Source organism: Scomber japonicus, chromosome 6 (assembly GCF_027409825.1).
Source record: "Scomber japonicus isolate fScoJap1 chromosome 6, fScoJap1.pri, whole genome shotgun sequence".
Lineage (NCBI taxonomy): Eukaryota > Metazoa > Chordata > Actinopteri > Scombriformes > Scombridae > Scomber > Scomber japonicus.
Genome location: NC_070583.1, coordinates 32210056 through 32232233, shown reverse-complemented (window position 1 = coordinate 32232233; position 22178 = coordinate 32210056). Strand labels below are relative to the sequence as shown.

Genomic DNA, 22178 nt, shown 5'->3' with positions numbered 1-22178 from the left:
TTTAGGGAGCCAGCCAAGATGGCCATTAATCCAGGTGTTAAGGCTCTTCTCAGCTGGGTAAATAAATATATCCAAAGTTCATTTCAAAATCCAAGTAATAAATCCAGCAGCATGCCTGTTTTAACTTCACTTCACTTCACTAAACCTATCATGTAATGTTTTGCAGGTGAACAGCTTAAACCTGGCGGACAGAAAGATTCTTGTAGATGATTTACAAGATGGGACACTTTTACTTAAAGTTGTGTATATGCTGTAAGTAGGAGTGCTGTGTGTTGAACCCGTTGAACCTGAAGTCTGTGTAAACAAGAGAAGATCAGTGAACTTTAAGCTAAATTTTTAAACATGTTGGTGTTCTTCATTACTTAAAATAAACCTTCACTTTCTTCTTCTTTTTGTATTATTTTTGCAGGAAAAAGGAGCCCAACCCTTGTGTCAGTAATTCCACAGAGGATCGGTTTAAGGTCATTGCTGACTTCGTAGAAAGTGAGTTCCTGTGATTTTTTTCTTTCTGATTTTAGTTCAGGTTATATATTGAAAAGATGTGATACAGTCTCCAGTTTCATCTGAGACTAGCAAATAATCTATCACACCCTTTTATTTACTTTTAAGGGTACTACTCCTTTCCTTCTACCCAGATTCCAGTTTTTCTTATCTTATCAAATGCATGTGTAGGAATGTGATCTGGATTGTCTTATGAGAAACAAAGCATGCTGTATTTCTGGAAATGTCTGAGTGCAGTGCAGTGCATTAACCGAAGACGTTTCTTTGCCGTCTTCTGGCTGCAATATTTGAAATATTTAACACCTTTTGACCACGCCTTGCATCACCGCTGGGAGTGGTCCGAAGTGTGGTCTGTTGCACCCACACGCATACTGGATAATGATTTCAGGATTTACTCACACACACTTTTAAGATTACTTCTACGTCGCTGCAGCAAGTTTGTCTTTCATCTCTTGCAGATTTTGAACATTGTGGAGGAATAACTAAACTAATCCATCTATCTCTGTTTTATGTTCATTAGGGGATTGCAGATTTAGTGCAGAGAAAGGTGCGTCACTATCCTGGAACAACATAAGAGACGGCATCAACCCAACTGTGGAAATTGCAAAGGTATATGAAGATCACACTGGCATTATGACAAACATCAAAATCAGGATTAATTGAACTTTTAACCTCCATTTACGATTAATGAAGGATTATCTCCACCCTTGATGAACAATTATGTATTTTCACAGTTTCTTTAGTTTAGTATTTTCCACTGCTGCCCTCACACATGAGGATCTTTAGGGAGGGAAAATAATGTTTTAACCCTCCCCTTGTCTTTGAGTCAAGGAAGGAGAGGAAGGAAAGGAAGGAAAGGAAGGTGGAAGGGGGAAGGGAGGAGGGAGGGAGGGAGGAAGGAAAGAAAGAAGGACAGAGGAAAGAAGGGAGGGAGGGAGGGAGGGAGGGAGGGAGGGAGGAAGGAAGGACAGAGGAAAGAAAGAAGGGAGGAAGGAAGGAAGGAAGGAAAGAAAGAAAGAAAGGAGATGAGGGAGGGAAGGGGAGGAAGGACAGAAGGAAGGAAGAGAGGAAAGAAGGAACAGTCAAAACAGAGGGGAGGACGACAGGAAGGTGAAGGTGTGACGCTGTGGTTAAAGATCATGGTTTGGGTTAAAATCATCACTGGAGACAAGTTTTCAAATTATCCTTAAAGATATGCAACCTTTGTTGTCATGGCAACAGTGAACACCACGATTAACTGACATGAGCAAGATTAAGTCGATTAGAGTTTCTAAATGTCGGTTTGGATTAATTGACCAGCCCTACTTTAAAACACACACACACACACACACACACACACACACACACACACACACACACACACACACACACACACACACAAAAACCATTCTGACTTCATCCATGTGTTTATCACCAGGTGCTTTTGGTGCTGGTATACCATGACATGATGAACGACAGATGCACTTTAAACAAGTTGGAATGCGACGTGGAGGTAAGTCGAATACTTTTTTTGTGATTTTTTTTTTTTTTTTTTTTTTTTTAGATATCTGCTTCCTGTTTTAAGTCTGTGCTAATTTAATGACATCATTCCTACTCTTGTCTTTTTAGCAAGAGCTTGCAAACCTGACTGGTTGTTATGTGATGGAGAGTGAGGGCAGTGTGTATCTGAGCAGTGGGCTCGATACTTATCTGTCGTTGAGACGTAAGTCATAAATTTACTTTATATTTCATTAGTTTGATATGTGATACTAATGTTTAACTGATTACTTTTTCTGGTTTACCATGGAGCTGTAAAATGAGTCAAAACACATTTCTTTATGAATTTCAGGTTTGTCCGTCAGGAGTGAAGTATTCGATCGGCCATCGTCCACCTCTACCTCCAGTGCTTCATCCAGCTGCTCCTTCTCAGATGACGAGTCTCCCATGATCCGCCGCACACAGAAAATCACATTTCTGGACATGCAAACTGTAGCTTCTCCCTCTGTCAGGTATCACTGTGGATTTCAATTAATTTCAATTAATTTTAAATCATTTTTAAACTTCTGAAATTATACGGTTAACATAATGTTTTATTGTGAAAACCTGAACTTTTTCCTCTGTTTGTACTACTCTGTACAATGTGCCTCAGTATCAGCATGCCATTAAAGCCTCTTAGACTTGAATTTATCAAGAGATATACACAAATACACAAATAATTAAGTTTTCCCGAAATAATGTTTAATGAAAATGCCTGAACTAAGGGCAATAAGGGAAAGTTCTGGTTTCTTATGGCATTAATGGATCATATACAGTGTATCTGTGTGGTGTTTGGAAATTTAAGCTCTTTACGAGACATTTCTTGCATTAATTAGCTCATTTGAAAGACTAAGAGAATATTAAGTGAAAACAACTTTGCTTGTACTCCTTGAACCTGTAGATGGGTTTTACGTCAACATGAAAGCAGTTAAATACAGCAGAGCTTGTTCTTGGCTAAACTTGCATTGATGAACATATATATATTTTTCACTATAAGAAAATGTTAACTATAAAGATGTATACAGCCAAAGCATTAAAATACATCCTGTGAGTCCAGATCAGTTATTTTATGTATGCAAGTTCAACATTTCTGGTTATAATTCTGACCTGATTTTTGCTTTTGTTCCCCAACAGCAAATCTCCTCTGCAGGATATAATGAACACACCTAAATTCCAGTTGAGGAAGATGCAGCGACAGATCATCAAGGAGCGAGACTACAGAGATGCGTTGGAGAGGGAGCTTACGAGCAAGGTGGCACTCGTTACGCAGAAAGGTAGAAACACAAATGAAACACTCAATACTGCGAATTAATACTGTTTATAACTGACTGCAATGACAGGATGTAACTGTGTGTGTAGTATTTATTATCTTTCATTTTATTTAAACATTTATTTTTTAAATTTATGAATGATGCACTGACTGGTGAGCACTTTAAAATGTCGTTGTACTTGTGACAATGACAATAAAAGGTCTATTCTGTTCTATTCTACATTCAAGTGATTGCTAAAAGCTTATTTTAATATGCGTTTGGCTAGAAATGACTCTTATGTAAATATGTTCTGTCTTGAACTTAAAAATAAAAATATGTAAACTACTCTTGAGCTTTCATTAGGGGGGCAAATATTGTTAAACAAAACAAATTTAGGGCTTTGCCTTTGGTCTACATCAGGGGTGTCAAACATGCGGCCCGTGGGTCAGAACCGGCCCGCCAAGGCGTCCAATCCGGCCCACTTTCCTTCCTATACCCTCATGTCATCTGTCCTTCTTTCCTTCCTCCCTTTCTTACTTCTTTCCTCCTTTGTTTCCTTCCATCCCTCCATCCTTCCTTCCTTCCACTTTTCTTTTCCTTTCTTCCTTTCCTTTCCTTCCTTCCTTCCTTCCTTCCTTGCTTCTTTGCTTTCTTGTCTTCTTTCCTTCTGTTTTCTTCCTTCCATCTTTCCTTCATCTTTTCCTTTCTTCCTTTCCTTTCCTTGCTTCCTTCCTTGCTTCTTTGCTTTCTTGTCTTCTTTCCTTCTGTTTTCTTCCTTCCATCTTTCCTTCATCTTCTTTTCCTTTCTTCCTCTCCTTCCTAATCCCTTTTCCTTTCTTCCTCCCTTCCGTCCTTCCTTTTTGTCTTTCCTTCCTATCACTTTTCCCTTCTTTCCATCCTTGTTTCCTTCCTCCCTTCCATCTTTTTATTGTTCCGGCCCACCTGAGATCAAATTTGGCTGTACTGTATGTGGCCCTTGAATGAAAATGAGTTTGACACCCCTGGTCTACATGGTAGTTTGATATATGTGGGTTTTTTATTTTTATTTCTGCCCCCTTTTCTTAAGTTTGTTTCTCTTCTCTTCTCCCAGAGTCCCAAATCAACCAGCTGCAGTATCGCCTGGACAAGCTGAAAGAGGCGCAGGACGACACCGAGCAGGTTGCTAGGCAACAAATCGATAACGTCGAGACCAAGAACAACACGTAAGTTCCCAAAGCTAAGAGTTAAAGTAGCATCTTCTCATCCTCTGAACACTGACAGGTGAGTCTAGTCCGGTAAAACTTCTTTAATTAAAAAGAGAATGTAAACTAGGGCTGGGATTGATTATGGAAAAAATCATAATCACGATTTTTTTTGGGGTCAAAATTGAAATCACGATTATTGAAACGATTTTTTTTTAAACTTTAGAAACATGCTGCATTTATTGGACATTTCTTGTTCATTCATCGTAATTAGTTTCCTCTCCCAGCAGCAGCCTTTTATCTGCCGCTTAACGCAACACACAGCAGAAAATGTGCAGAGATATTAGAGCTGAACGGGTTACCATGACGACAGTTCACACGTCACTTCCTGGTTTTTAATAATTAGTCAGTAAACTCAGCATCGTCTGACGCAGGCTGGAAACTCTGCACTTTTATTTACAGTTAAAACATTTTACCGTGTGTTTCAGCTTCTGTCAAACTAACGGAGCTGCGGTGGCTTCCGGTCTAAGCTTTTCAAATTAAAACTTTTGTGCGCTATCTTATTATTATTATTAGGGCCCGAGCGCTGACCAGCGCGAAGCCCTATTGTTTTTGCCATGATTATTAGGGCCCGAGCGCTGACCAGCGCGAAGCCCTATTGTAATTGCCCGGATTATTATTATTCCGCTTTTTATTTTTCTCCCAAAACAACGGGCTTTTTGCCCCCCTGAACGTGCCCCGAAACTCACCAAAGTTTGCACACAAGTCAGACCCGGCGAAAAATTTGATATTTTATGGTTTGCATAAATGGGCGTGCCAAAATGGCTCTCTAGCGCCACCTGCAAAATCAAGAACATCGATCCCCTCGCCCCAGATTGACATAGAGAAACGAAACTTGGTACACATGTTCATCATGTCAAGACGCACAAAAAAGTCTGTGGGTACCATGACGTCACTCCAACAGGAAGTCGGCCATTTTGAATCAAAGTATTGATTTTAATGCCGATTTTGGCATCATATTTGAGCGAACTAGTCCTACAGTTTTCATCCCATCCACTTCAAATTCACACAGAGTCATCTTGAGACATTGGAGATGAAAAGTTATCAAAAGGTTTTTCGTCCCTCATTCCTGGTTGCCGTGGTGACGCGGCGAATTTCGATCCTTCGCCATGAAATTTCAAACCCTCATAACTTGACTCCACATGGTCTGAGCTTTCCCAAATTTAATATGCTTTTTCAGCGTCCCGGTCTGAACACATGTACAGTCTCATATTTACTGACAGTCATAGCGCCACCTACTGGCAACAGGAAGTCACTTGCGTCATTTGTTCATTAATTACTCCCATAATCTTAAGTATTTCTACCTGAAATTAACTCAGCTGAGACATAAGACCTTGGTGATGCTACAGTCTGCAACTCATGACCCATCATCAAATACCGTTGCCATGACAACACATTCAACGCCATGAAAATACGATTACAGTTTTCAGGGGCAAAGGATGCCTCCACGGTAACGAAACTCAACACACACGTCTGGAGTGGGTTCATTAAACATCCTATATACTTCAAAGGGATGGGCGTGGCTAAATCGCTCAATAGCGCCCCCTTGAATATTTCAAAATTGAACCTCAGCCTTCCTGATTGACATAGAAGAATGAAACTCGCTAGGTTTATGTATCATCTCCAGACGCACAAAAACGCCATTTGGACCCATACCCAAAGTCCAACAGGAAGTCAGCCATCTTGGGAAAAATGCTCAATTTTGGTGCATTTTTTGGTCAATTCCAGGCATCATATTTGAACAAACTAGTCCTAGGGATTTCATCCCATCCTCTTCAAATTCACACACAATCATCTTGAGACATTGGAGATGAAAAGTTATCAAAATCTTTTTCTTCCGTCATTCCTGGTTGCCATGGTGACATGGCGAATTTCGATGTCTCGCCATGAAATTCCAAACCCTCATAACTTGACTCCACATGGTCTGAGCTTTTCCAAATTTCAGATGCTTGTTCAGGGTCCTGCTCTGAACACATGTACAGTCTCATATTTACTGACAGTCATAGCGCCACCTACTGGCAACAGGAAGTCACTTGCTTCATTCTTTCACTAATTACTCTCATAATCTTAAGTATTTACACCTGAAATTGACTCAGCTAAGACATAACACCAGTTATCAAAAGCTTTTTTATGACTTCTTCCTGTTGGGCGTGGCTGTGCAGAAAATTTCGATGCTTCGCCATTAGGCAGGAAGTCCTTATAACTCCTACAGACATTGTCCTGTCCACTCCAAATTCATCATGCATGTAGAGGGTCCCGCCCTGAACACATCTATGCATCAATACTGTGTCAAATACACAGCGCCACCTACTGGACACAGGAAGTCAGCCTCATATGACAAACATTATCCGATTTACATGAAATTTACAGGATGTGTTCTCCACATCATACACTGCAACATGACATATAATTGGTGGGTGATCTCTAGCGCCACCTAGTGGACACATGCAATGTGACTTAGCCCCATCACACAGTGTTCATTACAAGCCCCGGTGCCAAGACTTCTACGTGCCCGCTGTGTCTGCCGTGTGACTGCAGCATGCACCGACATGCGCGTACAAGGCGGTGCATGGGGCGTGAGGGCCCGTTCATCACTGCTTGCAGTTTTAATTATTATTATTATTTTTTTTTTTTTTCTCTCCCGACGACGGCCTTTTTGCCCCCCTGAACGTGCCCCGAAACTCACCAAAGTCTGCACGCAAGCCAGACCCGGCGAAAATTTCGATATTTTATGGTTTGCACAAATGTGCGTGCCAAAATGGCTCTCTAGCGCCCCCTACAAAATCAATAAAAGCGAGCCCCTCGTGACAGATTGACATAGAGAAACGAAACTTGGTACACATGTTCAACATGTCAAGACGCACCAAAAAGTCTCTTGGACACATACCCTAACACCAACAGGAACTCGGCCATTTTGAATCAAAATATTGATTTTAATGCAAATTGTGGCATCATATTTGAACGCACTACTCCTACAGTTTTCTTCCCATCCACTTCAAATTCACACAGAATCATCTTGAGACATTGGAGATGACAAGTTATCAAAAGCTTTTTCCCCCGTCATTCCTGGTTGCCGTGGTGACGCGGCGAATTTCGATCCTTCGCCATGAAAATTCAAACCCTCATAACTTGACTTCACATGGTCTGAGCTTTACCAAATTTCACATGCTTGTTCAGGGTCCTAGTCTGAACACATGTACAGTCTCATATTTAGTGACAGTCATAGCGCCACCTACTGGCAACAGGAAGTCACTTGCTTCATTCTTTCACTAATTACTCTCATAATCTTCATCCCATCCACTTCAAATTCACACAGGATCATCTTGAGACATTGGAGATGACAAGTTATCAAAAGCTTTTTCCCTCGTCATTCCTGGTTGCCGTGGTGACGCGACGAATTTCGATCCTTCGCCATGAAAATTCAAACCCTCATAACTTGACTCCACATGGTCTGAGCTTCTCCGAATTTCAGATGCTTGTTCAGTGTCCCAGTCTGAACACATGTGCAGTCTCATATTTTGTGACAGTCATAGCGCCCCCTACTGGCAACAGGAAGTCACTTGCTTCATTCTTTCACTAATTACTCCCATAATCTTAAGTATTTCCACCTGAAATTGACTCAGCTGAGACATAAGACCTTGGTGATGCTACATTCTGCAACTCGTGACCCATCATCAAATACTGTTGCCATGACAACGCATTCAACGCCATGAAATACGATTACACTTTTCAGGGGCAAAGGATGCCTCCACGGTAACGAAACTCAACACACACGTCTGGAGTGTGGTCATTTAACATCCTATATACTTCAATGGGATGGCCGTGACTAAATGGCTCAATAGCGCCCCCTTGAATATTTCAAAATTGAACCTCAGACTTCCCCATTGACATAGAAGAATGAAATTCGGTAGGTTTATGTATCATCTCCAGACGCACAAAAACGCCATTTGGACCCATACCCTAAGACCAACAGGAAGTCGGCCATCTTGGGAAAAATGCTCAATTTTGGTGAGTGTTTTGGTCATTTCCAGGCCTCATATTTGAACGCACTAGTCCTAGAGATTTCATCCCATCCACTTCACATTCGCACAGAGTCATCTTGAGACATTGGAGATGACAAGTTATCAAAAGCTTTTTTATGACTTCTTCCTGTTGGGCGTGGCTGTGCAAACAATTTCGATGCTTCGCCATAAAGCAGGAAGTCCTTATAACTCCTACAGACATTGTCCCACCTACACCAAATTGATCACACATGTAGAGGGTCCCGCCCTGAACACATCTATGCATCAATACAGCTTCATATACACAGCGCCACCTACTGGACACAGGAAGTCAGCCTCATATGACAAACATTATCCGATTTACATGAAATTTAGAGGATGTGTTCTCCACATCACACACTGCAACATGACATGTAATTGGTGGGTGATCTCTAGCGCCACCTAGTGGACACATGCAATGTGACTTAGCCCCATCACACAACATTCATTACAAGCCCAGGTGCCAAGACGTCTACGTGCCCGCGGTGTCTTCCGTGTGACTGCAGCACGCACCGACATGCGAGTACGGGGCGGTGCATGGGGGCGCGAGGGCCCGTTCATCACTGCTTGCAGTTTTAATTATTATTATTATTATTATTATTATTAAAAAATAGTTTTCCCCTCGATTTTATTAGTTTTGAGATCGTTTGGCCAAGACAAGGAAAACTTAAAACTAATCTGACACCTGTTGATTTTATTGTCAAAGTTATATAAGAAACTCCTTTACTAACTTTTTTTTCTGCCTTTTTTTTCCATCCTTAGATTGCAAATGCGGTTTAACGAGATGCTAAAGCAAAACAAAGACTTCAAGACTAACTCTTCACTTATGGAGCGGAAAGTGGACGAGTTAACGGAGGAAAACGGCGTTCTCTCCTCTCAGGTACTGACACTAGTACAAAGTCCCTCTCTGTTAAATGTGATCATGTTGAGAATGAATGTCTTTTCACTTGAAAGGAGAGTAGCAGTCAATAAAGTGCTAAATCTGTGTTATACTGATACTGGTGGTGTTTAGTGTGAGTCTTGTGTGTCGATGTTGAGATCAAAACTACACTTTAATACATTGTTGTGGATTTTCTTTTAATGTTTCCACAGATGAGAGCGCTGTGTTCAGAGTTGACCGTCTTCAAGGCTCAAGTTGAAAGGCTGACGGAGACCCAAGAATCTGCTCAGGAGGACTGGAGAACAAAAACGGGACACCTGCAGTCTGAACTGAGCCAAGCTACCGCTCAAAAGGTGTCTAACCCTTAAAACCTGAAACTCTGTTATTGTCTTATATTGTTATGTGTATTACAGTAATGCAGGATGGTACCGACCAGATCTAATAGTTTAAATCCTGTGATGTGTAAAAACCAATCGATGCAAGACAGATCATTTTTTCCTCAGCTCTGGAAACAATTTTTCATGGCATGTGGGAATGCTCCATCACCAATAATTGATTGATCTAGACCATTTAAATGACCTAAATCAGTTAAATAACACTCGTGATTTAACACATTTAACCATAAAATGTAAGAAGTTGCATTAAAATATTCATGAATGACTTTTAGATATACAATTCTTAAGGAAAAGCATTTTAATGAATCTTTTAAACTTTTTGTAACAGGTGTTGTAAAATTAGTATCTAAACTGGGTAGTTAAGTTACTGCATGTCTGGTTTCACAGTTTTTAATCTCAAACTCTCTTGTTTCTCAGGAACTGCTCGCTGAACAGATTGAGATTCTCCAGGGAAAGATTTCCTGTTTAGAGGACGAGCTACGCAAAGCCACTGAGGCTGAAGTAGGGGAGAATATGGGGCCTGTAATGGAGGTAAAATATAAAAGCTCACTATTGAAATTAAACAAAACTCAAATTTTAATGTTTCTGTTTTCTTTCATGTTTAATCAATCATTATATTTTCTTCGTCAAATTGCCAGAGAGAAATGTTGGAGAGTGAAATCAACAGTTTGAGGACTGACCTGGAGAGCACAATCGGTTCCCTGGAAAAGGCGGAGGTGGAGATTCAGGCTAAAACACAGCAGCTGACGGAGTACCAACAGGAAATGACTCAACAGAAAGAACTGCTGGAGCAACAAAAGTCTCACACGGAGGAAGTTATTCAAGCCAAGGATGAAATTTTGGACAATTTGCAAAAGGAGATCACGGAGCAGAGAGCTGTCCTCCAGCAAAAGATCCAGGAACTCAAGATTCAACTGGAGCAGGTTGAGCTGCAGAAAACTGAGCAGGCAGTCAGACTACAACAGCACGTTTCTGCTTGTGAGCAAGAAATTAGAAGACTAAATGCAGAAATTCATGCTAAGGAGGAGCAGCTAAGTCTGCAGAGGAAGGAGAGCTCTACACAATCTGAAACACTACAGCAGGAGATCTCAGATCTGAATAAACAAATCAAAAGTATGAGCGACTTTCTACAACTTGTCCAGGATCAGACTCGAGCCAAAGAAGATTTGATGGCCAAGCGGGAGCAGGAGAGCTCTGTGCAGGTCGAGGCTCTTAGGAAGGACACTACAGCCCTCGAGGAGCAGGTTAAGCTTCTGAGGGAAGAGATCCAAACTAAAGAGGGACAGGTTGACTTGTTAAAGACTGAGAGCTACAAGCAATCAGAAGAGCTGCAGAGTGAGATTCAGAGTCTCCGAGACCAGGTCCAAAGTTTGACTGAATCCCTGAAGACTGCAACAGAACAAGTTCAGGCTAAAGAAGACATCTTGACCAAGAAAGAGTTGGAGATCTCTCAGGAAAAAGACAAATTCCAAAATGTAATGGCAGCATCTGAAGAGGAGATGAAGGGGCTCAGGGAGCAGATCCAGGCTAAAGAGGAACAGCTCGTCACACTGAAGAAAGAGGGCTCTGTACAGTCTGACATGCAACAGGAAGAGATCCAATGTCTTAAAAACCAACTGGATGGTTTGCGTATCTCTCTTGCAAAAGCCGAGGAGACAATTCAGACTCAACAAGCCAAACTTACCAAGCAGGAGCAGGAGAGCTCTGTGCAGGTCGAGGTTTTCAGAAACGACACTACGGCCCTCGAGGAGCAGGTTAAACTGCTGAAGGAGGAGATCCAAACTAAAGAGGGACAGGTTGACTTGTTAAAGACTGAGAGCTACAAGCAATCAGAAGAGCTGCAGAATGAGATTCAGAGTCTCAGAGACCAGGTCCAAAGTTTGACTGAATCCCTGAAGACTGCAACAGAGCAAGTTCAGGCTAAAGAAGACTTCTTGACCAAGAAAGAGTTGGAGATCTCTCAGGAAAAAGACAAATTTGACAATTTAATGGCAACCTCTGAAGAGGAGATGAAGGGACTTAGGGAGCAGATCCAGGCTAAAGAGGAACAGCTCGTCACACTGAAGAAAGAGGGCTCTGTACAGTCTGACATGCAACAGGAAGAGACCCAGTGTCTGAAAAACCAGCTGGATGGTTTGCGTATCTCTCTTGCAAAAGCCGAGGAGACGATTCAGACTCAACAAGCTGAATTTACCAAGCAGGAGCAGGAGAGCTCTGTGCAGGTCGAGGCTCTTAGAAATGACAGCGCGGCCCTCGAGGAGCAGGTTAAACAGCTGAGAGAAGAGATCCAAACTAAAGAGGGACAGGTTGACTTGTTAAAGACTGAGAGCTGCAAGCAATCAGAAGAGCTGCAGAGTGAGATTCAAAGTCTCAGAGACCAGGTCCAAAGTTTGACTGAATCCCTGAAGACTGCAACAGAACAAGTTCAGGCTAAAGAAGACATCTTGACCAAGAAAGAGTTGGAGATCTCTCAGGAAAAAGACAAATTCCAAAATGTAATGGCAGCCTCTGAAGAGGAGATGAAGGGGCTCTGGGAGCAGATCCAGGCTAAAGAGGAACAGCTCGTCACACTGAAGAAAGAGGGCTCTGTCCAGTCTGACATGCAACAGGAAGAGACCCAATGTCTTAAAAACCAACTGGATGGTTTGCGTATCTCTCTTGCAAAAGCCGAGGAGACGATTCAGACTCAACAAGCCAAACTTACCAAGCAGGAGCAGGAGAGCTCTGTGCAGGTCGAGGTTTTCAGAAACGACACTACGGCCCTCGAGGAGCAGGTTAAACTGCTGAAGGAGGAGATCCAAACTAAAGAGGGACAGGTTGACTTGTTAAAGACTGAGAGCTACAAGCAATCAGAAGAGCTGCAGAGTGAGATTCAGAGTCTCAGAGACCAGGTCCAAAGTTTGACTGAATCCCTGAAGACTGCAACAGAGCAAGTTCAGGCTAAAGAAGACTTCTTGACCAAGAAAGAGTTGGAGATCTCTCAGGAAAAAGACAAATTTGACAATTTAATGGCAACCTCTGAAGAGGAGATGAAGGGACTTAGGGAGCAGATCCAGGCTAAAGAGGAACAGCTCGTCACACTGAAGAAAGAGGGCTCTGTCCAGTCTGACATGCAACAGGAAGAGACCCAGTGTCTGAAAAACCAGCTGGATGGTTTGCGTATCTCTCTTGCAAAAGCCGAGGAGACGATTCAGACTCAACAAGCTGAATTTACCAAGCAGGAGCAGGAGAGCTCTGTGCAGGTCGAGGCTCTTAGAAATGACAGCGCGGCCCTCGAGGAGCAGGTTAAACAGCTGAGAGAAGAGATCCAAACTAAAGAGGGACAGGTTAACTTGTTAAAGACTGAGAGCTGCAAGCAATCAGAAGAGCTGCAGAATGAGATTCAAAGTCTCAGAGACCAGGTCCAAAGTTTGAGTGAATCCCTGAAGACTGCAACAGAACAAGATCGGGCTAAAGAAGACGTCTTGGCTAAGATTGAACTCGAGATTTCTCAGGAAAAAAATGCTTTCCAAAACTTAAAAGCAACCTCTGAAGAGGAGATGAAGGGGCTCAGGGAGCAGATCCAGGCTAAAGAGGAACAACTCGTCACACTGAAGAAAGAGGGCTCTGTCCAGTCTGACATGCAACAGGAAGAGATCCAATGTCTGAAAAACCAACTATATGATATGAGTGTCTCTCTCACAAAGACAGAGGAGCAGGTTCAGACTCAGCTGGGTGTGTTTACCAAGCAGGAGCAGGAACGTGCGGAGCAGAAGGAGCTTCTACAGCAGCAGCTGGCAGCGTCTGAGGCAGAGGTGAGGAAGACGAAAGAAGAGATCCAAGCTAAAGAGGAACAGATCAAACTCCTGAACACTGACAGCACAGAGCAATCTGATCTGCTCCACCAAGAGGTCCAAAGTTTAAAGAAGCAGATGGAGACTCTTGAGTCCTCGCTGAGGAAGGCTGAGGAGGATGTTCAGTCCAAAGAAGATCTGTTGGCTCAACAGCAGCTGGAAAATACTCAGCAGATACTCCAGACGGAAATGGATCAGAAAGCTCTGGAAGAAAAAGTGGAAGCCCTGGTCTCTGAGAAGGAGAGGCTCGTCAAACACCAGGAGGTTTTGGACAGAGAGAACAAAGCCTCCCGTAAACTGGAATCTCTGCTTCAGCAAGAGCTTCAATTACTGAAAACTGAGAAAAGACTCTTGCAAGAGAAAGAGAAAGCAGAAGAAAGCGGGATGCTGAAGGACCTTCAAGAGCAACTCCTGGCTAAATCTGAAGCTGCGCAACACTACAAGGCTCAGGTCAGTTTGGTATTTGAGTATTTGAGTATTCATCTAAAGCAAGAAAACACATTTGATGTTTTCCTTTCTGTTTATTACTTAATTGACCCGTAACATCGACTTCCTGCAATAGTCAAATTCACATTCTTGATTGTCTTGGTGTCAGGTGATTTGTTGGGATTCACAGTTTAACAATAGCACATTTGTTTCATCGTCGTAATGGCACACAGATGGAGAAGGCGGCGAGTTGCTACAACGACAAGAAGAAGCTTCTCCAGCAGAGCCAAGGCGAGGTGGACGGACTAAAGCACTCTCTGGAGGAGCGGGAGCGTGACGTGAGGGCAATTACTGTGGAAAACAAGAGTCTTCAAATGGATCTGGAAGAGACCAAAAGCAGGGAGAAGGCTCTGTTGAAAACCGTGGCCAGTCTGGAGGCACAGGTTGGTTTTTGAGTTAGATGAGCAACGACCAACACATCCACACTTAGATTAGACTTAAACAGAATCCTTCTAAACTCCTAACTCTGTGTCTTTGTGTCTGCAGTTGTCCTTCGCCGACCGTAACCTGCGTGCACAGAACAAGATTCATGGTGGTGAAAGACGTGAGTCACTTTACGTCGAGGTTCCCAGCAGACACTCGAGTGTTCACACGAGAGCTCAGGCGAAGAGAGCCGAGAGCTGCGACAGTCTGGATCAGAGCTCTCTGGAAGACTCTCTGAACGCCACGAGGTAACGAACCACATATGAACCATAAAACCTTTTCATTGTTGCAGCTATTTCAGTTTACTTTAAAGCAAAGAGAAATGTTTTATTCCAGTGAAAAACAAATTAACCTCATCATGCTCAAAATACAGGATCTAGTCATTTCAGTTATTTATGTCCAAGTGTGATATGTGAGCAGAGCCTCAGTGTGGTATAACTTTAAGGGCCACATACAGACCAATTTGATCTGATGTGGGCCGGATCATTAAAAAGATGGAAGGAAGGAGGGAAGGAAAAATGGAAGAAAGGTAGGTAGGAAGGACAGGCAGAAGGAAGGAAGGAAGGACAGATGGAAGAAACAGGAAGGAAGGAAGGAACAAACAAAGAAAGGAAAACAGGAAGGTAGGAAGGACAGATGGCAGAAAGGAAAGAAGGAAGGACAGATGGAAGAAACGGAGGAAGGACAGATGGAAGGAAGAAAGGGGGGAAAAAGGAAGGTAGGAAGGAAGGATGGAAGGAAGGAAGGACAGATGGCAGGAAGGACAGATGGAAGGAAGAAAGGATCGAAGAAAGGAAAGATGGAAGGAATGGGGGGGGGGAAAGGAAGGTAGGGAGGAAGGACAGATGGAAGGAAGGAAAAGAACTCGGGAAGGAAAGTGGGCCGGATCGCATCCCTCGGCGGGCCGGTTCTGGCCCACGGGCCGCATGTTTGACACCCCTGAGTTAAATTTTGCAGGTCTGCTGTTGAGCTTTTAAACTGAAAGTCACCTTTTTACTCTGACTGTTTCCATGTTTGTAAAATTGCATAATACATTTTCTCTCTCCTTTTTTTTCTTTTTTTTTTTGCAGGAAACTTTCAGAACCTGATGAAGCGAGCACGCCTCTCGTCCGCAGTTCAGAGCGCCTGGCAGCCAAGCGCCGCGGTCTGCATGCTGAGTCTCTGGAAACGCTGTACTTCACCCCTATTAACACCAGACAGGTTAACAGGTATGGCACACACATGTTTTACAGAATAGCCACATGTGTCAGGTCTTTACTGTGAGAGGATTAGCCTTTACTCAGCCTTCTTTGACGTACATTACGTTGCTTGTGCTCACATATATGCTTTATTATTATTTTTAAGGTGAGATGTGGTTTATCTCTTTGAATTTTAAAAGAATAAGCTCTGCATTTCCTCCCTCCTTACCATACTCAATATCCAGATTTCTTCTTGCATACTCTGCCATTGAGATTCCTGTTTTTTTTTTGTTTTTTTTTCTTCCCATTTTTTAGGACCGGTACAGAACTGGACTCAGCATTTAAAAACCCGTCTTCATCTGTCAAACGACGAAGGACCACGCAGGTGATAAACATCACCCTGACTAAGGTGGAGGACACTCACCTGCACGTTTCTTAACTTTTGCATGTTCACAGCTGAGCACGGTTAAACTGAGCATGAGCATAGGAAAGGAAAAAAACACACTTAGCTGGAAGATAGTTATACGTTCAGATACTTCAGCAATAGTCAAAAGTATATTTTTATATTTATTCTCCTGGTTATTATCGTTATACTGAAATCACTGCTTTCAAGATCTTTACTGTAAGAGCTCGGTGGACTTCTGCTCAATGTCCCAACATCTTCTGTAACTTTTTTTAAAATTTGTGAACTCTCCTCTGTAGAAAACTCCAGGTGGTGGTGAAGCCGACGAGACGTTCTACAGCACGTCCTCCCGCTCCCAGCCCAATCTCGCTTCACGGCCAGTATCCATGGAGCTCTTCGACACGCCTGGCAGCAGGACTGACGCTGGCAGCAACCAGCTCGCGGGTCTGCCAGGCTATCGAAGGAGCACCATCCACTCACACAGTAAGTAGCAACCGGGCGTACTCACAGGAGATTGTACTGAAGGATACAAACATGGAAGTCAGGGTGAAGAAAATATTAAACATTTTGCAACAGAGGGAAAATAAAGATGGGATGCAACCATAGACTCTATAAAAGAAATGGACGTAACATCCGTGACATCACCCATTGGTTTGTGGACTGCTGCTCGGAAGCCAATAGTTTCGAATCTAGGCAGCGCCATCTTGAAAATTTCAGGTGCATGCTGGGAAAAATAAAAACACGGATTCTACTTATATGGGCATGAGGCGGGGCCATGGGTGGAGCGGGGAGGCTGCTATGGTTGCGAAGGCTGGATCTCGAGGACATTGGGCCTCAACCTGTCAATCAGGACGTAGCCACGCCCTAATGCATACCCTGCTTTATCGTCACATATAAAATCAGGGAGGCCAAAATGTCCCAAATGAACATCATACTGCATTGAAGAAGGCTTTAAACTAGCGATTGAGACCATAAACACATTTTGAAAACGTTTACTGAGGTTAGAAATCAAGTGAGAAGTTGGTGAATTCTCCATTGACTTGTATAGAGACGGTCGCCCCCTGGTGGCCTTTTGATAGAATGCAGTTCGCGTTGGCTTCATTTCAGAGGACCAGAGCTCCCTGCCTGGATGCAACTAGACCTGTTGAATCCTAGTTGCTTATTGTTCTAACTCTGTGCGTCTCCAGCTGCGAGTACGTTCTGCGTCGGGGCAGAGAACGAGCCAGAGGGTGCACCCGATGACTGGATGAGGATTGCAGAGCTCCAGGCGAGGAACAAGGCCTGCCTTCCTCACCTGAAGAGCAGTTACCCCGTGGAGTCTGAGGTTATTATTATTATTATTATTATTATTATTATTATTATTATTATTATTATGCCCTATTTGTAGATGAAATGTACAAGCTGCCGTTGTGGCACCAATATAGATTTGATACTGGTGAAAATCACTATCTTTTTTTCTAGTAGCATGAACTTGGCTGAACCTCTCTCTCTCCTTTTCTCTCGCTCTCCCTCTCTCTCTGTCTCTCTCTCCCTCTCTCTCTGTCTCTCTCTCCCTCTCTCTCTGTCTCTCTCTCCCTCTCTCTCTGTCTCTCTCTCCCTCTCTCTCTCCCTTTCTTTCTTTCGATCTTTCTTTCTTTCGATCTTTCTTTCTTTCTTTCTTTCTTTCTTTCTTTCTTTCTTTCTTTCTTTCTTTCTTTCTTTCTTTCTTTCTTTCTTTCTTTCTTTCTTTCTTTCTTTCTTTCTTTCTTTCTTTCTTTCTTTCTTTCTTTCTTTCTTTCTTTCTTTCTTTCTTTCTTTCTTTCTTTCTTTCTTTCTTTCTTTCTTTCTTTCTTTCTTTCTTTCTTTCTTTCTTTCTTTCTTTCTTTCAATTGATATCATTGTACATTTAATATCTTTTGGTTTCAGACTGTTGACCTTTGGCTCATGGAAACTTCTCCTTCTCTTCCTTCCTCTAGCATGGCCGCCACAGTGCGTTCGTTTTCACAGACGAAGAGCTCCGTAACGGCGACCCGTCCGATACCATCCGTCGGGCGTCTGCACTGCCCGGCCAGCTGCAAGACTCTCTGGCCTCTCACCGCCACTCCTTCATGCTGGGGCAGACGGGCGCCGCGGCTGCCACCCGTGCTCACCGCATGTCCCTGATGCCCGGCCAGCTGCCGTCCAAATCCTCCAGCCTCTCTCAGCTGAGGAGCCCGAAAGGCACAAAGCGGTCGGCATCTACATTGTCCGTACATCAAACTTCACCTGAGGTTGGTTTGGAAAGGAGACACAGACACTTTTCACAGTTACATCTGTATCAGTGTGATATGTCGGCAGGAAACTCATAAAGAAAGTATATAGTATTAGTAGTTTAGTATATTTGACCCTTTAAAATGTACAGTTTTTCTTTATTTATCATCACTACTGGGTCTTCTAGATTAGTTACAATCCTCTTCCTGTCGTTGTCACTAATCTTGACTGACTGAGAATATATGTAAAAAGAGCTTTCTGAGTATCACACAAAAAATGTTTAATTGTGGTTAGGCTTTGTGTTTGCTTACTTGATTAGTAATCCAGAAGCATCCTCTTTTGCCTTAGTCATTGTTTCACAGTTCCTCAAATTTAACTTCCTGAAACCTTTCCTCCATTTGTCTCTCTCTCTGTCTCTCTCTCTGTCTCTCTCTCTCTCTCCCTGACAGAAAAAGGTGAAGGCGAGCTGCTTCCCTCGTCCACTCACTCCCAAAAATAAGAATGTAAACCCCGTATCTTCCAGTTACCAACTTCGCCCTGCTCTCAGCCCAGTGAGTGTTTTTATAAATGATCATTGTTCACTTTCATTCTCATTTTTAGAGTCGATGTTTCTCACTTCTTCTTGTACTTGTATCACGTTTTGCACACTTCTGACAGTTTCCTCTTGTATTACCATTCTCAGGTTGATCGGAGGGAGTCGATGGTCTTCACTATCGAGAACACCCCCAAACACAACAACTACTTAAAGAAAGGTCTGAATAAGCTCCGAAGCTCCGCCCGCAAATCCCCAGGCTCCAAATCGAGGAAGTCGCCAACTCAGTCGGCGCGCAAGGAAAATCCTCCCTCAGTGAAATCCCGCCCCGGAGTGGGACGAGAGGGCAAAGTGGGTAGCTTCAAGTCGCCCCAGGTTACAATGAAAGCACAGAAGAAGTCTCCTCAAGCCGCTAGCAGGTCCTCAAAGCCTCAGGGACTGACGGCTAGCGCTCGCAAGGTGAACACACACACACACACACACACACACACAAAAACTCATTCAGGGTGCAGCTGCTTTCTCCACATAGTTGTTTTTGAATACTGATACTCAACTACAAATGGACAAAAACATGAATATCACTGATGCATGCTACTTGCTATAAGTTGCATTCACAGTTTCAAGTGTTTTTTTTTTTTTTTTTTTATTAAAGCACGTTTTAATAATAGATGAAAAAAACAAAGGGGGAAGGGAGGAAAGAGAGAGGAAGGGAAGACGGATGAAAGGAAGGATGGAAGAAAGGGAGGAAGGACAGATGGAAGAGAAGACAAGAAGGGATGAAGGAAGGGAAGACAGATAAAGGAAGGAAGGATGGAAGAGAAGAGAAGACAGGGAGGAAGAAAAGGTAGGAAGGAAGGAATAAAAAGAAGACAAAGAGGAAGGGTGGAAGAAAGGTAGGAAGGACGGAAAAGAGGAAGAAGGAAACTGGGCTGGATTGGACCTTTCGATATAAAATGTGAAATGCAAAATACAAAGAAAAAAAAATAGCTGACAATAAATGAATAATAATGATTAAAAAAAAATCAAATGAAATAAAAAAAGAATAAAGATGCACTGACAGTTGCATTCACAGTTTATTGCTAATAGGTTTAGGGTTAGTGAAGTGAAGGCGTATCCATGGAGATCCCAGTTTAAAACCAGTGATGCAACACAAATCGATAATTTGACTCGTCAAACGGGTTTAAACGGCTGCATCTGGTTCAGTTGTGTTTACTCAGAGTCTAAACTCATAGTCTTTCTGCCCATCATAAAGCAAAACTTGCCTCATGGTGAAAGAACTTGGCTGTAATAAGTGTTCATTACATCTCAGTAACTGTTGATTGTTTGAACACTGTTTCCAGTTGTGTCCGTCTATAAAGGAAGAAACTCTTCAATATTGATCGAGACAAGTGATTTTCATTTTATTGGTTTGTGTCTTCATATTAATTAACGGCTGGTGGTTGGTTCTCACTTTATATATAATAATAACTCACAGTGGGTTTACTTATTTTCTATATCACTATTTTTTGAGCTGCTGTAGCATGAATCTTCCCCACTGTGGCATCAATAAATGTATCTTATATAACGGGTGTCCACACTTCAGTCTTGTTAAACACACTGACAACTTTTTTTTTTTTTTTTATCTTAATGTTGTCTTCACTTTGCTCTGCTGAAGTTTAATCATCGCTATGTTTCATCCCACAGATGATGGGCAGGATGAAGGTGTGAAGTCGTTCTGATTGGCTCCAGTTCAACCTGATCCAACTTTTTATTTTCTTCTTTTTTCCAGCACAATTCATTTGTATTGTTGTTGTTCCTCAGGACATTCTTTGTTTTAATTATCTTTTTTTCCCCCTGTTCTTAAATTTTCCTTGTATTATATTTACATGTTTTAAATAAAAACACTTTTGCACATATTGGGGGAAGTGTGTGACTGTTCTCCGCTGGTTGGTCCAAGTAGCTTGAGATCATGTATGTAACAATCAAGCTAAGTATTGCCCCCCCCCCCCCCCCAAACAGGCTCTAAACGGGTTAGGGGAGCACTTTGGGGTATCTGGGTCAGTTTCTCTTTGCTCCTCTGACACACCTGAGTTTCACCTTCAAGTCAGAATTGATTCATTGTGTTTTGAATATGTTAAATCAGCTGTTCGTTCTATTGCACCACAGTGATGAAGGTAGATAGAAAATGCTTCTATACTTCTATAGTGGCTTTTTAATTCTCTCCCCATGAACCTGTCATACTGTAACATAATAATAAGTCATACTAGTACTTTTATAGTTTTAGTCATCTGAGTCTGGTTTATAAATAGAGACTTGAGTTCCTGACTCAGAGTGAGAATCCAGAAACTACCGTCGATGTGACTTCCTAAAAGTTCTACTGTTGTGGTCGAAGTTAACTTTGAATATTTTGTCTTGAAGTGCTGTTAATATAAATAAAACCACAAACCACTAGTTGGTGCAAATTATAAATAAAAGTGGAAGCTTTATAATAGATTAACAATTATATCAGGGCATTAAATGAATAAATATATCTATATACTATTACATTGTGCTGTTTTCTCTCAGATTTCTATTTTATAGCTGCAAGAAAATTATAGTAATTAGATATGAGATGTGTACAATAATTGCTATATATTATAATTATATTATAACTCATCACTGCTGATGGGGTCAGGTTTTTTCTTTTTTTAAGACACAAATTAAATCAAGACATTTTTATTTTTCAATGGACAATTTGGAAATTTATACACTAATATAAATGAATATGAAGTCAGTCATATTGTGTTATTGCGCAGTCTTTCTGGAACAGAGCCGGTGTTTTAGTTTTATTGGTGACCGTGTTAAATGGTGACTTTAACGTCTTAAAAGCCTTTAGTATTTTAATCCTTTTTAAATACATTCTCACCTGTGTTCAATATCTAAGTTACGCTAAAGTTAAATTGTGTTCAGAAGACGCAGTCACCTCTCGTAACGTATCTTGTAATGTGAGACAGTCACCATTTAACACGGTCACCAGTTAAACCGCAACACCGGAGGGACTGACGCTGTGGTCGAGCGAGCTAGAGAATGAATGGAGAGAGAGAGAGCGAGAGATAGAGCTGATAAGAAAGCAGGTTTTACCACATTGTTTCACCTCGGTTGCCTTCAACATCACAAATAACCTCCCCCACACACCCCCACTCAACCCTGGGGTGCTATTTATAACAATGCTGGTTTGGTTGGTTTAGTTTTTAAAAGTTTGAATGAGAGATCTTTATTTCCATCTGTTCAGTAAATCAACTCTGATCCTAATC

The 22178-nt window shown here is 42.2% G+C and overlaps 1 protein-coding gene across 1 annotated transcript; it reads left to right on the top strand.

Annotated features, from left to right (window-relative positions):
* The first annotated feature begins 18 nt into the window (after positions 1–18).
* Positions 19–20700, top strand: numa1 (nuclear mitotic apparatus protein 1). Its single transcript, XM_053320278.1, has 24 exons — positions 19–57; positions 167–252; positions 410–483; positions 1022–1110; positions 1919–1993; positions 2110–2203; positions 2330–2489; positions 3151–3290; positions 4357–4468; positions 9310–9427; positions 9640–9780; positions 10240–10353; positions 10461–13538; positions 13581–14105; positions 14315–14524; positions 14628–14812; positions 15635–15772; positions 16058–16151; positions 16445–16628; positions 17333–17469; positions 18101–18394; positions 18824–18925; positions 19057–19365; positions 20590–20700. Exons 1-24 carry the CDS (start codon positions 19–21, stop codon positions 20611–20613), a joined length of 6522 nt encoding a protein of 2173 aa, XP_053176253.1. The 3' UTR covers positions 20614–20700.
* Positions 20701–22178: the final 1478 nt, after the last annotated feature.

Excerpts from the sequence above, each read along its gene's own strand:
- numa1 (XM_053320278.1), top strand. The coding sequence starts at position 19 with ATGGCCATTAATCCAGGTGTTAAGGCTCTTCTCAGCTGG. Across the intron at positions 253-409 it reads CTTAAAGTTGTGTATATGCT|GAAAAAGGAGCCCAACCCTT; the intron begins GTAAGTAGGAGT and ends TTATTTTTGCAG. Across the intron at positions 2,490-3,150 it reads GTAGCTTCTCCCTCTGTCAG|CAAATCTCCTCTGCAGGATA; the intron begins GTATCACTGTGG and ends GTTCCCCAACAG.